Consider the following 15,767-nt stretch of genomic DNA (forward strand, 5'->3'; position numbering starts at 1 on the left):
TTTGCTGAATCACACCCCAGGGACCCCTAGTGTGAATCCCTGAGAAGAACGCTCAGCTGCCCAGACGAATCCCGCTCTCCCTTTTCTGTTCCCAGAACGGCTGCTCCTTCGCAAGAAAACAACCCGATTGAAAGTGGACAAACTGCTCCCCCTCAGGCGCTGGCTGCTAGTCCCCCTGCAGAGAGCTCTCTGCTCGCCTCACCTGGCATGGCCTTCGGAAGCCGTCCTCAGGCTCTGAGTTCTTCCAGATCTCAAGTCACTGCACCCGAATCATAGTGCTTCCCTGCTGCGGTTAAGCACTTTCCTTCTCCTCCAGCGCTGCTGCCTCCCAGCAGGATGTCCTGCACTTGGCTCTGCCCTGCCAGGGTCCAGGTCAGACTTTCGATTTGGTCAGAATTGACTTCATTTCATTCTTGGCTGGTGTCCAGACGAGACCTTCACATCTGCCACTCATTCCTCTAGACTTTTATTTTCCTCGAGCTGGATTCAGCCAAACTGATCTAGATCATCTGATTTTCACTGCTGCCTGCTCTCCAGCCATAAACAACAAACCAAACAGGATATTTTCCAGAGGATTCTTGAAGCCGCTTTGCAGAACCCAGCCAGGAACCATGGGGTTTATCCGAAAGGGCAAAGTTTTAATGTAACTTGGGCTTAGGCTACGATTAATGCAAATAACTAATTTAGAAAAGTTTTTGTGTCACTTGTCTAAAACAAACCTGTCTATGATCCCCAGCACAGTTAGTCTAGTCAGCCATGATCCAAACCTCACGCAAGCAAAGTATAAGCATGGTGTAGTTCGAGTAAATCTCTAGAAACTTTTCTTATTTAAAGGCTTGGACTTCAAGGTATTTTTCATCGTGTCGTGTCGTGCTACAGGGGTCAAAATACCAAGATTTGCTTTATTCTGTAATTTCAGCTCTTCCTGCCTGTTTCCTATAATATAGTTCCTTTACAGGAATGTAATTTCCAGCAGTACTGTACTGGCACTAACTTTTAATTCATTTTTTTTCTCCCAGGGCTGCAAGACCCCTGTCACACCTGAGCTGATATTAATCTTTTCAGACCTGCAGGTAGACTGCACTTTTAACAGGTTTAACCTGCAACAGAGCAGTTTTGGATAGATAAGGGGGTCCTGTGCCATTTGCACACACACACAGATACATTCCAGAATATTGCACAAGCCACTTCAGAGGGTAGCTGTGGCCACAGCAGGTCCATTCAGCAGCTCCCAGCTCCAACGCAGACAGGAAGTGGTCAACAGGAAGTGGGAGAGGGAGTGGGTGTCGGCGGGGGTGATTGGCGGCTGTGGCCGTGTCTGGGCCCAGCTGGGAGTGCGTCTGTTTCCCAGCCCACACCACTCATTCCTCAGGGCCAGTTTCCATCTCCCGGCCTACTGCTCTCCCTCCCTGCATATCAATCACTCTAATGGAGTTTGGGGGAGTTGGGGGGGGGGGGGGGGCATTCAGAAAATCTGGGTCAATACCAGTCTGCCTGCTGGGGACACTGGTGCAGGATAGGAGGGGGAGGAGGCTGATGGCGGTAGGAAATGGAAAGAAAAGGATTCTTTTTTTTTCTGGCTGTTAGCGCTTGACAATGTCAGAGCCACTTCTCCCCAGCCAGAGGACATGCGCTTGTGCCGCAGCTCCTGCCTGCATTAGCAGGAGTAGCAGAGTCACAGCTCCGTGCCATCAGCAGGGACCCTCACGCGCAGGGCAGGCAGCTCTGCACACAGTAACAGGGGCTGGGATTCAAGTAACGGTAGACAATTTTAACATGCTATGAACAGTGGCATGATAACCTGACATATTAAGGCATGGTGCTGAACAAACACCACCCTCAGCAGCATCCAATCGAAATCTTACACATCTGAGGACAAATTTAGAGTATCTATTTAAACTACAAGCGCAGTCTTGCGAACAATCACAAGTAAAGCTGGAGCTGTGCAGACAATGTACTCATTCTATTGGTTATCCTTCCCAAACACAACCTTACATTCCTCCTGTGGTCCTTACAACCACCCCTTTTTAGCTTCAAAGCGATCACAGAGGTTATAAAAATTACTAGCAGATATAATTATTATGCAAAATTATTATGCTCCAATGCTACAAATATTACTACTAATGAGAAGGAAAAAAATCAGCAACAGCACATGAAAAACAGAGAGTATGTGCCTTAATGAGGAAGTCACAGCTTCCAGCACTCTGACATGCAATCTGTGATCCCCTGGAAGGAGAAGAACTTTGCTAAACTGCAGCCCAGCGCTCATACATACAAGCTCCCACTCCATGAATTAATTTCACAGGTTAACAGATGCATCTTTAATGAGACCATTTAAGTAGAGCGATTAAGAGATGGAGAAAGTCGTTATTTTCCCCCTGACACTCCGGCAGTGTCTGGAGCTGTCCTGTAACTCTCCCGTCTCCAGAGACCTCACGGCAACTCCCTCGTCCCCGTAAGTTCATGCTGTCAGACGGGACCAACAGTAACACCCGGCTGCCTGCCCCTTTAACTGCCACTGTACTGGTCTTTTGTCTCTGACCTTGAGAGCACGCACCCATTCCGAAACAGGATCCCCATCACATCAAGCCAACAAACATAGAGCATGTCTTTTTTTAGCTGCGCTTGTAAAGTTCTGGTTCCGTTTTCCATTTGTGTCCATGAAACGTTTGACTTACCAGATCTTTAGGCTGCTGAGCTAACACTGCGAAGGTGGAGATCTTCTTGCAGAGACATTTGGTGTGGACAGACTGAGATTGGAGCGTTTGGCAGCCCTCTGTGTCCCAGTTTTCCGTGCCAACCTCTCTGATTAACGGGAAAGAAAACACGCACACACACAGACACACACACAGAAAGACAGTGAGAGATATTCAAATGATCCGGCAGTCGACAGACACATGGATCCTATACTCTGGCTACATTCTCTTTCCATTAACCCTCCAAGGACTGCAGTGAGTTTGTCTGCGCTGTACTGCGTTGTGCTGTGCCTACAAAGTAGGCGAATGCCCCCACTGCTTTCCTCTAACCAGCTTTCACCACTGACTTTAGCTTCTCACTTTTTTCTCTTTGACTTGCTTGGTTTGCATTTTCTTCCAGCGGTACAGCGCATACTTGCTAGTATGCTGAGCAAACCGTACGTCCGCAAGCAATTTTTTTAGAAATTTGCCCCATTGCCCCATCCTGCTCAGTATGATGACACGGACAGCGATCGCTGCACAGAGGAAGAAAAGGTACGGCGTGATAACTTGAGTTTCAGTGAGAGCAGCTGGGGGAGAAGGGTCAGGGCTCAGGTCGGTCCAGGGGGTTTGGGCTGGGTGACTTTGCCATGCTCTCGGAGTGTTACTCGTCGGCAGGAGGGGAGATGCTCACAGCTGGCTGCCTGGTTCCCCAGGGAGAGACGTTCCCGATGTGGAGAGAAGAAAAACGACTTCGGGGGCACCGAGGCTCCCTGCTCGCTGGCAGAGCTCCAGAGCTGGAGAGAGCAGAGCTGCTCTGTCAGCACATCAGTCCTGCAGCTGTGCCCTGCCTGCCTCACAAGGCTGGGTGGCACAGAGATCTCGCACTCTCTGCTTTCAGGGCTCTAAATGCAGGGGCACAAGGGCCAAATCAAGCTCAAACAGCTCAGACAGATGCCTCAGCGCGACGTGCCTGTTCCCCGTGGGTCCTCTGCCATCACATGTTCCAAGAGCACTTTTAACAGGTTCTTCAGTACTATGCAACTACAGAAATCAGGACACATTAAATGTACACAAATCAACAAAGCTTCTTAGAAAGCAAATCAGTCATGTAATATTACTAAGAAACACCAGTTGTGTGATGGAGAGCCCAGGGGGCAAGAGAGGGAGAATAATAGATCTTGTTAGCCAGTCCAGACCCACATTCAGTCAATCAAGTACTGTTTTGGACTGGCAGTAAAGCCTGGTTAGTGGCACCAACATCAAGCCGATCTATACTAATTACATTTTCACTGAGCACACCCACTGCGCAGCGCCAGAAGGGCTGATGGACTGGTGCAAAAAAGTAGGTTAGAGAGTCAAACCTCATTTATTTTTAGCCATCGTCTTTCTCTGAGTTACACCTCTCTGGGTTTCATTTCTAAACCTGGCCCTTTTTCCACCAGCATGAAGACCAACCACACCTCCTTTCAAACAACAGACTGTTGTTAACCTGCATACAGTTTCTGAACAGCACGATTCTAGAGCTTTTTGGGGCCAAGGCCTTCGACTTTCAGCGCTGTCAGAAACTTGAGTGCCCTGCTTAGGGAGCCAGTGTTGCACTAGCCTGCCTGTTCACACAAAAAGGGGGGACCAGGAGGCTGGCTGCTAGCATCATGTCCCCCTGCTTGCTCGTCCTTTGATGACAGCTCTGTCACAACTGGGAGAGCACTGAAAAACAGAGACGAGACCCTAGGAATCCCGAAGACAGCTGCAGAGCAATCTCTTTCATTCCTACACTTCGGATGTACTTTACAATAACGAGTAAGTTCCTCCACAAATTCGTGGCGCAGCGTGTCTCATGTTAGAGTGACATTGTCCATCTGCCGAGCTCTTCTGCTGAGCCACTGAGTCCACTGAAGACCAGGGGAGCCGGATGACACTGCTGTGACAGAGCTCTGCCTCCGGACTCCAGTATTTCTGCTCAAAGCACTGAGCATCGACACAGCAAGGCTTCTCTCTCCTGAAACAGCCTGCAGGTGAATGCCCTGCACTTTCTGGTGAGCTGTTGTGGTTTGGAGTGAGAGACTAACCACAGACAGCTCGTGTTTCCACTGCCTTCCCAGATTAGCACAAGTAAGTGACTGCTGAAGAACGCTTTGGAGTGGAGCTTATAAGGTTAAACTTCAATCTGATTTAAAGAGGCTCCGGAAACCCTGGACTGTGCCCCTTGACAACTAGTAATGGGGAAAAGCAGGTATTCATCTTTAAACCAACGAGGATGTTATTTTCTTACATATTCCAGGGCAAAAAAAACATTTCCTCTATTCATTTCTTAATTATTTATCCTGAACATGCTAACGAGTCTTTGAATCTTTAACGAGATGGTTGTTTCCACGCTCAGCAGTGTGCCACGGAGCACAGCTTTGATGGAGCAGTGGGTGAAGGGCTGGCATACCAATTGAGCCTGAACGCGGGCCGGGTCTACAATTCAAGCTCACGATGCCAGGAATCGTTGCTCTAACGCTATGGAAAATTTAATGAGAGGACAGGGTCTGTGGAGATCCAGCTTCCTCGAGGAGCTGACATCAAAGCGCTTTGAGAAGCCACCTTTAATGGTGCTATATAAAATAAAGTTTATTATTAATATTATCATCAGAAGGATTCAAAGCCCTTTCCTGGGAAGCACATACAGGTACTATACACACGTTTCAGCAACACAATAAGGAAGGGCTCCGAAGGTTAGGGGGCAGGATGTGTTATGAGAAGGTTCCCAGTTCATGTCCTGGCTGTGCCACTCACTCGCTGTGAGCCCCCCACTGCCTGATTGCTGACTTGTTCTACTCTGCTTTGTTGTAATTTGCAGCAGGATAAAGTATTTAAGCAAGTACAAAAATTATTGAGTTCAAAAAGACTTCAAGGAGGTGAAGCGAGACTGGAATTATTCCAGAAAAAAAGAGAGCTTAATTTCTGGAAAAACGATGACTAAATTCAAGCTGTAAATTACACTACTTCAATTAATTAGATATTCGATACAGAAAAAAATAAATGCAGCATTTTTTTCCCCGGTCTTTCATCGGTGTGCTATATAAACAAGGCAATTTACACCTGCAATCCAATCTTTTCAGCTCAGGTTAAATACAATTTTCAAAGTTATGAAGTAATAAGCAATATCTTTTGCAATTACCATATTCTGTAGGTCTAAATGGATCCTGGAAATTGGAAAGGCTGAGATAACAACATTCATGTTCACACAGTTTTTCATCTTTGCAAATTTTCTTTTTTTTTGCCTGTCTCTGAGAGCAGAATACTAACCGTGGCCGAGGAGTCTGAGCTCAGGAGCAGCCAGTTTCACTCGAGGGGAAAATAAAACAGCTGTTTGACTCCTGTGCTGTAATCTAGACCATGTTGCCCAATTTATAAACACACGGGAAAAAAAATCTGAGGATAACTGCTATTAGCTTCGCTATTACTTAGTAAAACACTGGTTCGGAGATGTAATTAAACTGAGCCCCGGCCTGGCACAGCGGACCGGCGGTTCTAGAATTGAAGCGCTCTCGCCAGAAGGCGGGCCGAGAGACAGACACTCCTGCAGGACCAGCTCTTCTATAACCCTCAGCCTTCTCACAGGTTTCTCACTGGGGTCTCGCTCTGGTTGTCTCATCAGCTCCCTGGCTTGGCCTTGCTGCCACCTGCCCCAGAGCTCCTGCACCCAGGGGTGGGCACAGAAGGACAGACCCTGCTGCGTCCAGGGGCTGCCTAATGGGGGGCAGGCAGAGAGCCTGTGGCCACTGATCACCAGCAGGGGGAGCTGGTCTGAGACAGCGGCTCTGACTGACAGACGCCAGTGGCACCGGGTCCAAAATCCAACACACTGTGCCCCTCTCACTTCCTTTCAGCCTACAGACACCTTCATGTTGGACCACTTGTTAAGGATGGTTGAACAAGCTCTGTTATTTTAATGATGTAATAACACAATATGCCGCTGACTTATTGCTCTGATTTTATCATTGAGTTTCTCCAATGTCTTCTGAGCTGCTTTGCTCCTCTCTGCTGTGCTAAATAACCTGTGTTGATGGCCAGCGCTTACACCTACTGTTCAACTAGAGTATGGAGCTTCAGGCACCTACCTACTGTAAGTGCCAAAAACAATAAAAACACCACTAAAGTAATATTCCAGCGGGGTGGTGGTTGAGCAGGATGATGCAGTGTGTGCTCTAGAATTCCCACGTTACAGAACTACCAGCAGAGAAGAGAATGAGTGGAACTACACATTTCCCAACTTAGTAACACCGCTGGTCATCTAACAATCTTGCAAGAGCTGCTCTAATGGGGCGTCAGCCTGTGGTTTTATAGACCCCTGCCATTTCCCAGCTTTTAAATAAAAGGCACATGGGGCTTTGCAAGAGCCCTGCCATGAAGGGGTGCTGTGATTGTGAGGATGATTATCAGTATAAAGTGTTTTCTTTTCAGAGGTATTTGTTGAAACGTTTACAGAAGGATTAGGAGACATGATTAAGCTTTATTTTATTTTGCCTTTCTTAAACGGCGTTACACGTATAAATATTAATCAGGCTCTTGTGAGACAGAACAGAGAGAGCTCGATTTCTGCAGTGACCAACATTAAAAGATAATCATGTTTTCAGCTAACAAAAGAGGCTTAATCTAGCTGGAAGGTTCGTACTGGATTAGGGTCTGTGTGCTGCACAGTAATTATCACTGATAATGCAGGGGATCCTACTGTTAGTTGCTCTGCAGTGGGGGGGGGGGTTATTAAACAGTTTTGGAAAAAGGTTTCTGAAATTCCTCACAAAATAGCCATTTGGAAGATGCTCGTTTTTATTCCTCTTTTTCTGAAATAATGTACAAGGCCACCCAGAGTGGGACCACCTTCCCCTTCCTTTTTTTTTGCATGTGGAAGTCAAACAGCAGTTCTCTCTCCTCCTTCCCCTCCCGATCCTGAGGGAGCCCTGGAGTCCCAGGAGTGGGGTGCACGCACGGAAAGACACAGAGGCAGGAAGAACGCACTGTTCCCCCGGAGGGGACAAATAATCTCGTCAAATTCTCCCACAGCCAGCTCTCACGCAACACTGGCCTGGGTGTCCGGGCGCCTGTGAGGAGATGTTGGTAAGTTCTAAGAGCAGCGGGGCAGTATTAACCGAGACCCCCTCCTCCACTCTCAACAGGGACAGCGATGCCAGCATCCCCCAGTCCCCCCAAATCTCCGTGCCCTGCTCTCCGGGGGGGTTGGGCAGGGGGTCAATCACCTTTTGTTTCTTCATTCAGTGATCGCTTAGCAACAGCACAGCTGTCTACACACAGATACGGTAACGTACAGAGCGCCAGAAGCCCACTTTCTCACGCTGGAAACTTTTTCTTTCACAAACTAATCCGAGGCAATAACATCAGCAAATGAAGCAATTCGGCACTTTTACTGCGGACCACTGGGTCTCCCCCCCCCACACTTCCTCTTAAAGCAAGCTTATCCAAGAGCTCAGCAGCTCACTGAATTGCACCACACCGTTTCACAGAGCAAGGCTGACCGGAGCCGCACGCAGCAGAGCCCCAGCCCTGAAAACACAGCAGCACAGGACTGAGGGGAAACGATTACACCTGCATCCACACAGCTCCATTGCCCAGCTCCCCGTCTGCGTCTGGACAGAGAGCAGCCCACGAGCTCCAGAGAACAGGAGGCATCACCAGCACAGGGCAGCGAGAGGGCAGACTCACATACCTCCCTCGGAGCGCGAAGGGAAAGGGTTCACGAAGCGATGAGAGAGGATAAGGTGGAACGCAGATGTTGCTGTAGAGACAGGGAGAGATGCAGCACGCCAGCCCCGCGCCGAAGATAATGCCACGAGAGAAAGAGATGCACTTTATCCCAGTTCAGCTCATTTTAAACATAAGATGCTTAAGGCTTAATGTCTGAATGCATTAAAAGCAGGGGGAGAGAAGCAGGCAGGGAAGTGTGGCATCAGGGGTGAAAAATGACAGCAGAGGCACATGTCTCCAGACGGAGGGTTAGGAAACTGTCACTGTCATCACAGCCTTCATTATAAAATCTAGATTAAAACAAGATGCACATTATTATTTGGGTTTAGGTTAAACTTCGATGTGCTCATTCATATGTAGTCACTGTGTGCACCTTCATACTGCACACAGAATAGAAACCGCAGCACTGACCAGCCCAAATCTGCATTAACACCTCCGAGGCAGGACGTCCTGGAGCTGTTCAGCTGCCGAGTGTAACATCGTTACAGGAAAACTCTGCAGGAATCCCACCTGGGCTCAGGCAGCAACGTGAATTAAGGATCTACTAACCAAACTGCCGACGAGCCGGCTGTGCCAAACTCCTGCTGTGGGACGGAACGGAAGGGCCAGACTCCAATCCCCCTTCTGGCCACGGGAAGACACAGGGGCGCAGGGCAGGAAGCTGCTGACATCCGACCAGTAGGAAACGAAACGTGCCCCTTCTCCGGCCAGCCAGAAAGAACTGGCAGGAGTGGTGGCTGCCGCTGTGCTTTCTAATGGGGTTAGAAGGGGGCTTAGGCTCGGTATCCTTGAGATCTGGTATCTGAGATTTAGACGAGGCTTGGGATTAGCTCCTCAACAGCAGCAGTAAGTAGGCAACAAGCACTGGCCTGCTGATCATGATCATAGATACACATATGACCTCAGCTGCAGGATAGCTGGCCTCTAGCTCAGGATGGTGTCCCTGGCCAGCCAACAGGGCAAGCCATAGCAAAGCCAGCGGGCACCGCGGCCCAGACTCTCCTTGAGGTCACCTTGCGTTTCTGTTTGCTAGAGTAAATTCTCCCATCGGGACTCCTCCCGGAACACCAGCAGCATGTTCAATCAATCCGATACGGGTTCTCTGGGAGATCCTAAAGACACAGATCTGGAATGGGTTTTCTTTTCTAATCCCCGCCACCGAAGCTCCGGCTGGAGAGGATGCAGCCGCGAAGCCGCCAGCGAGTCGGTGGCTGACAGGCAGAAGGAGCAGGCATATGGGCCTGGAGAACAAGGCGGGATAAACACAACAGTGGCCGGCCGACGCAATCCTGAAATATGTCAGGATGGAAAGATGGATATGATCATTGTTAAATTAGGCGAGACAAGGGAGGGGGCAGAGGGAGACTGTCTGTAACACTGCCCAGCTCATTTTAATTTATTCCAGCTCTCCCAGGATGCCAGGGCTCCTGTCCCTGTCCCAGCACAGCGCTTGCTGACCGGTCCCAGAGGCTGACAGAACCTCGCCCAGGAAAACGGGCTTTGCTTCTGGCTGCTGGATCTGGGCGCTGATCTCTGAGCTGCTTTCGCAGAGATGCGTTTCACAAGTTCACAGCGTGGAATAAATGGGAAAATCAGAAGGCGCGGAGGATGGCTCCTGACTGTCACGGATCCCCCCGGTGTGGAGAATGTCGGAAGTAGCGCTCGTCTCCGGTGAATACTGCTCGACAGTCCCAGCCATAAATCTAGTGGAGTCGTACACCTGGAGACACCTCCTTCCTCTGGCTCTCCTGATCGTGGAGCGGATGCGTTCAGGTTTTAAAGGAATGACTATAGTGCTAGTCCATTGTATTCCCGGTCTAATCAATCATTTCAGGATGAGAAAAATGTCTCTGCTGGAGGCTACGCTAGAAACGTTTCTCCCTCCCTCTGTGTGTGATACAGAAAATCTGCCAGCATCATCATATCACTGCACGTCTGAGGGGATACCTGGGGGATCTTATCTGGGACTTTTAATCAATCTGTAACCCGACAGAAGAGACAGTGAGCAGGGGTTTAATAATAGTAAGAAAATGTTGAACAAAGGAGTAATTTGTTTACCGGTGTTATTCCTCTCCTTCCCTCACTCTCTTCCGTATCCAAAGACCCGGAGGGGGAGAGAGACGCAGGGATGCAGCCGGCGGACCAGCGGAACCGGAGAGCAGCCGAGCCGGGGCAGAGGGGGCGAGGAGTGGCCGGGGCACAGGGAGGGGAACGCGGGGGGCAGCGTTGTCGAGCGGACCAGCTGGCGGGATTCTTGTGGCGATGCGCTGGGAGAAAGGAGCAGCGTGCGCGGCTCCGATAAGCCAGAAGCGGCTTCTGTGTGGCTCCTGTCAATCTCAAGCCAGGGACCAGCTGGGGATTTGGAAGGGATTTGCACATCCCCGGAAATTATCCACAGGAACAATTAATTTCTCTGCCGCAGCCAGATTTTGCTGGGCATGGCCCTTCCCCACATCGGTGCCAACTCATGAGCATGTGCCGAATTTCACCATCCAGCTTCAACAAACACCTGGCTTCCGTTTCTGTCTTCCTTCTATTTCTCATTTCCCCTTCTCTTCCTTTATCAGCTCCGTCAGCTGAAACAGTCCGTGTTCCCGGGGGAGCGGTGCGGTGTCTCAGTGCGTCCAGTTACACAACATGAGCGCTTCTCTGCTGCTCAGATTCTCACCGTGCCTCCTGTTTGTTTCAGCCCTCACCTCAAGACCGCTACAAAAAGAAGTGTCTTGACACCACGTTTTCTGATACAGGATACACTTTCCAAACCTAGCTAAGGATCGGGATGTTTTTTTCAGAAGGGCTTTAAGCAGAGGTCAAGCCATGTTGACAAGGAATCTTTATGAACAGAAAAATTAAATGAAATGTCTTCTCCTGCCGTACAAAACCTCACAGCGTGCTATGCTATGGTTTTTTAAGACCTACTCTGCTCCGCTCCTCTGCTCTGATCACTTTTGTCCCACCTCATGTGGGTTGCTTGTCCACCCTGATGTCCGCTTCTGTGAAAATGAGGCAGAGGACGTATGGACAGCATTGAACCCAACAACTTAAACTGCGAGAAATGCGCTATTTCCAAGGCAGAGTAAGTAATAATCGAATCAATAACCGTGGGCAGGCTCTTGTGCTGAATCATCAGCTACAAGCTCCTTTGAAGAGTTTCCACCTGTGTTGGGCTGGGGTATTTCCAGTTATTAAGGAGCTTCCTCTTTTAAACAGAAGACTCTAGTGAGATTTAGGATCATAACTTAGAATATTAAAACAGTAAAGCAAAACCGCAGGTGAGTTGAGTCTCCTTTGATGCTGAAACACTTTCTGGGGACAATTCTGGCGGCTCACCTGGGACCCCTGATTGATAACAGGATCGCTTGCTATAGTGGTTAAGAGTGAGGCAAAACCAGAAGAAAAGCAAATCTGGGAGCCAGTCAAGTTTCTGAAATGCAAAGTGTCTTGTGAGCTGAGAAACAGGTTCTGACAGGCCCCGCGTGGACTCCCAAGGCACCACACAGATGCAAACATGGAAGGCAGGAGACAGGAGGTTGAAAAAGAGAGAAAGGGAGCCAGAGGAATACATATATCACACAGTGAAGGTCAAGACTGGCAGATAAATTAGATATTGACGAAAATAGCTGGGACTCCTATCCACAAAGAACCCACAAATTCCAATTACACACTCTGTCAGGGATCAAAAGTTAAAAAATAAATAAAACAGTGGGACACTGCAAAGCAGGCTCTTCAGGGACCGAACAGAGGTTCGAATAACTATGACAAGAGGGGCTTAACTGGGTCACATCTGTCCGTGTTATTCTGTTACAGAAACAGCACACAACAGAGGAGAGAGCCCTGCAGCAGCGCCAGGAGAGCAGGGTCTCTTCATCACCGAGCGCCAGAGTCCTGGACCCCCGCTGTGGGGATCAGAGGGGTGGTCAAGGGCCTGACGAGGCCTGAGCAGGGGATCAGCAAGACGTCAATCCATCAGTAAACCAGAAAGCTCCTCTTTCCTGACATTCCCCGGAAGCACAGTGGACAAAGCGGAAAACAACAGTCCCAGGAATCGAACCCAAGACCCAGGGTCACCCTTGGAACCTAAAATGTGTCTCTATGAATGTGTCCTGGTTAGCATTTGGCAGCATCAAACGTTCCTGGACAAGTGAAAGTTTCTGTGAGCAGGGTGTCCTGTGACGTTCGCACATCGTTTCCGAGCCCCGAGCTGAAAGGGAGGGGAGAGAGGGCACTGGAAGTGTTGCCAGCGAGACAGTGACTCAGCATGGCGAAGGTGAGGCTGGCACACAGCCAGGAGCTCTATTAAATAAGGAGGCACTGCACCAGACCGTGGGCAAAACACAGCCGGCCTGAGCCTCCATCAAAATCGCATGTGTCCCTTTTAAAAAGAGTACGGACAGTCACATTAGGATTAGTTTAGCATGCACTAGGGAAGAAATGCAACACAAGCACAGTTATTAACAACTATGCTGTGCCCTGGCTCATATCCAGGAGATTAAAATGTTTGAAACTGATACACATGATTCACTTAAAATCCTTTTAGCGATTCAATGGAATTGCAACATCGCTGGTAATAAAAACTGATTAAAGATGAGTTGTGGTTGTGATTCCTACTACAGCTGCTTTGGCCTGGGGGAGACACCCCAATTGCCCACTGACACTGGCAGAATAATCACTGCGTCTCGACATTCAACAAGCAAACGGAAATTCGTATGGATGTTCAGAAGCTGAATTAGGACTGGCCGGACACTTCTCATCGACACCCTGCTTCAGTGTCTTGAAAGACAACTGTCTTATAGTACACACCAGAGGAGCAGAAGAGTGTCAGAGCTGAGAGTATTTAGAAAAAGCTGATGTTTCCCTTTTTTACTTTAAGTAACAGGGCAACTTTAAAAGCTTTTTGCTATTATTTGAAATTTGCATTTGTGACTTCCAAGTAAACTCCAGAAATTGTGTGCTGTAAAAGTACTCTGGAAAGGGTGAGAACGCTTTTTTTGCATCTTTAAAATTCTGCATCAATTCCGAGACGCTCTGACTTCCTGTGTGGGAATCTAACCTTTCCTTCTAAATGGGCGTGACTATGTGCAGGTGCACACAAAACGGGGCTTGGCACACATCCTGGCACACTGCATCCCAGCACAGGCCCAAAGAGAGTCTCTGCCGCAGGCTTCAGGCTTGAGACATGCGCGGGTCATCTAATCTCCTGTAAGAGCTGAACTGATGTCCACTGTTCGTTAGCACACAGAAACCAGTCCATGTCCTGCAACATGTTTTCCGATGACATGATTGTGATGGGACAGATGTTCTTCAGGAAAGGGACGGATGAACAGAAAGGAGCTGTCAGGAGCACTGTGTGGTACGTTCTGATCAGCACAGCTTGCCAGTTCTCACTCACTGTCCTTCCATTGAGAGAAGGAGTCACTCAAGATTAAGAATGACTCAAGACTACTGCCAATGATAGAAAATACAGAAATGATTACTTGGAAACCACTGGAACCTGGTAACCTGATCTTTTCCAATCCCAGAAGCTCATGACAGCTGGACCAGGTCAGGACTGCAATGGCAGAACTCAAGGAGGTAGACCTGCATGTGGTACTTTTCTCCTGGGACCACAATTCTCACCCCAATGCCCCAGTATGGTGACCGGGAACACTGTGCTGTAAGAGATGCCACCTTCTGGCACTTTACACACAAACACCTGCCTTCGTGCTCATTAAAGAGCCCTGCACTTTGCAACAGTGTCCTGGCTTTCCGCCACTCATGCAACCTCACCATCCTAAAGTTCCCACTAAACTCAACTGGTGAAGCAGTTTCTCTCTCTGATCCTCCCCTGATCTGCTGCTGTCGCCCAGGTGGGGCTGAACCTCAGGCACTGAGATCCTCGGGGATCAAAAACACTATATACAAGCAAGGAATTACAAGGAAAATTATTTCTATACATTCTGTTTTTCAGCGTGAAAAATGCACAACATGGATTTGCTGCAGCTTGAGGGCATGAGCTCAATTACTGCTTCTCGATCTTACCTCAGATTTCATTAGATTCTCTCTCTTCTGAGCTTCTAGAATCTGACTTATTAAAAAAAGGCTGTGTGCTTCCTGAACTCAAGACCGGGCGGCTCTCTCCAATTAATTTTGTTATTTGTTTTCACCCCCTAGTCCACCTGTAAAAAACTCTCTCTCTGGTTGGGAGTCTGACCATCAGCAGTCAAAACTTCTCTTCCGAGTGGCTGGGCACTGCTGGGGCCCCACGAGGCATATGTCACCTCGCCCTGTGTCAGGGCATGGCTGCCAGCCCGCCAGGCCTGGCACAGCCCAGCGCCCGCAGAGCCCTGGTCTGCTGCTCCGGAGCAAGGGGCATTTCTGTTGCCTCGAGCACGTCTGGGACTGCCCTTCCACATAGGAATCCCGCCTCGCCTTCCAGCCCACCCATCCGTTTTCTAAACGCTCCGTCCATCTCGGGGTGGCAGGGGAGCTGGAGCCTATCCCAGCAAGCAACGGGTGCGAGGCAGGAAACACCCTGGAGAGGGCATGCACACTCTTTTCAGGGCCAGTTTTCCCAGAAGCCAGTTCACCTACCAGCATGTCTTTGGACTGTGGGAAGAAGCCCACACGGACACAGTGAGAACATACAGACCGCACAGAGGCAGTGCCCCAGGAATTGAACCCAGGGCCGCCGTGCTCAGAGGCAGCAATGCAAAGCACTGCGCCACCGTGCTGCACACCTTACAGCCTTGCAGAACACACAACCGCAACACTGTACCTTAACACTCTCTTGGCTACTTCTGCTTTGGATATTTGAACCTCCCTTCAGAGAGGCTTTCTTCAGCCGTTTGGCGGATCTCTGGAATCAGTGTCTGAGTGGTACAGAGCACTGCTTGCGCCTGCACCCTGCAGCGGATCATCGCAGGGCTCTTGTCCAGCTCTAACACTCCCTTCGGCCCCATCACACATTGCGGGCATTTAATTTCATTGCCGAATAATACAGTACAGCAATCTCCAGCCCGGTGCTGGCCACGCTGTTTCTGCACGATCCTTCAATAAACAGCTTTGATGAAGTTCTCGGATCAATAAGCTACTAGCAGCCTGCAGGGGTATGTATGGGCCAAGTGGTTTCAAGCGGTTTGTAACCATCGTTTCACTTTGGGGATTGTGCACCTCAGCACAAATCAATAGCAGGATTAGACTTACAGCTCACTAGAGATATCTAAGAGAAAGTTTTAAAAACGCATACCAATAAGTAGGTAAAAAGTGGGAATGACCAGCAAACCTCCTTTGGCTCTGTGTAGTAAAATACAATAATATATTACGTAGTAAAATATAATATCAAGCGTGTCTGCATCAAAAGAC

General features: G+C 49.1%; 1 protein-coding gene across 13 annotated transcripts in view; it reads right to left on the reverse strand.

Annotated features, from left to right (window-relative positions):
* Positions 1 to 15,767, reverse strand: part of adgrb2 (adhesion G protein-coupled receptor B2) — a 164,295-nt gene that overhangs the window by 37,644 nt on the left and 110,884 nt on the right. For 12 of the 13 annotated variants that reach the window (XR_015925870.1, XM_088602461.1, XM_088602458.1 and 9 more), the window contains one exon: positions 2,679 to 2,805. Coding sequence is in view for 11 of the 13 variants with exons in the window: in XM_088602461.1 (XP_088458587.1) it covers positions 2,679 to 2,805 (127 nt within the window). In the remaining 2 variants the exon portion in view is untranslated. Of the gene's footprint in view, positions 1 to 2,678; positions 2,806 to 8,388; positions 8,553 to 15,767 lie in introns of those variants that run through there. The other variant, XM_088602469.1, reaches the window with a different exon arrangement.

The sequence above is a fragment of the Lepisosteus platostomus genome, chromosome 13 (genome assembly GCF_059453375.1).
Source record: "Lepisosteus platostomus isolate fLepPlt1 chromosome 13, fLepPlt1.hap1, whole genome shotgun sequence".
NCBI lineage: Eukaryota > Metazoa > Chordata > Actinopteri > Semionotiformes > Lepisosteidae > Lepisosteus > Lepisosteus platostomus.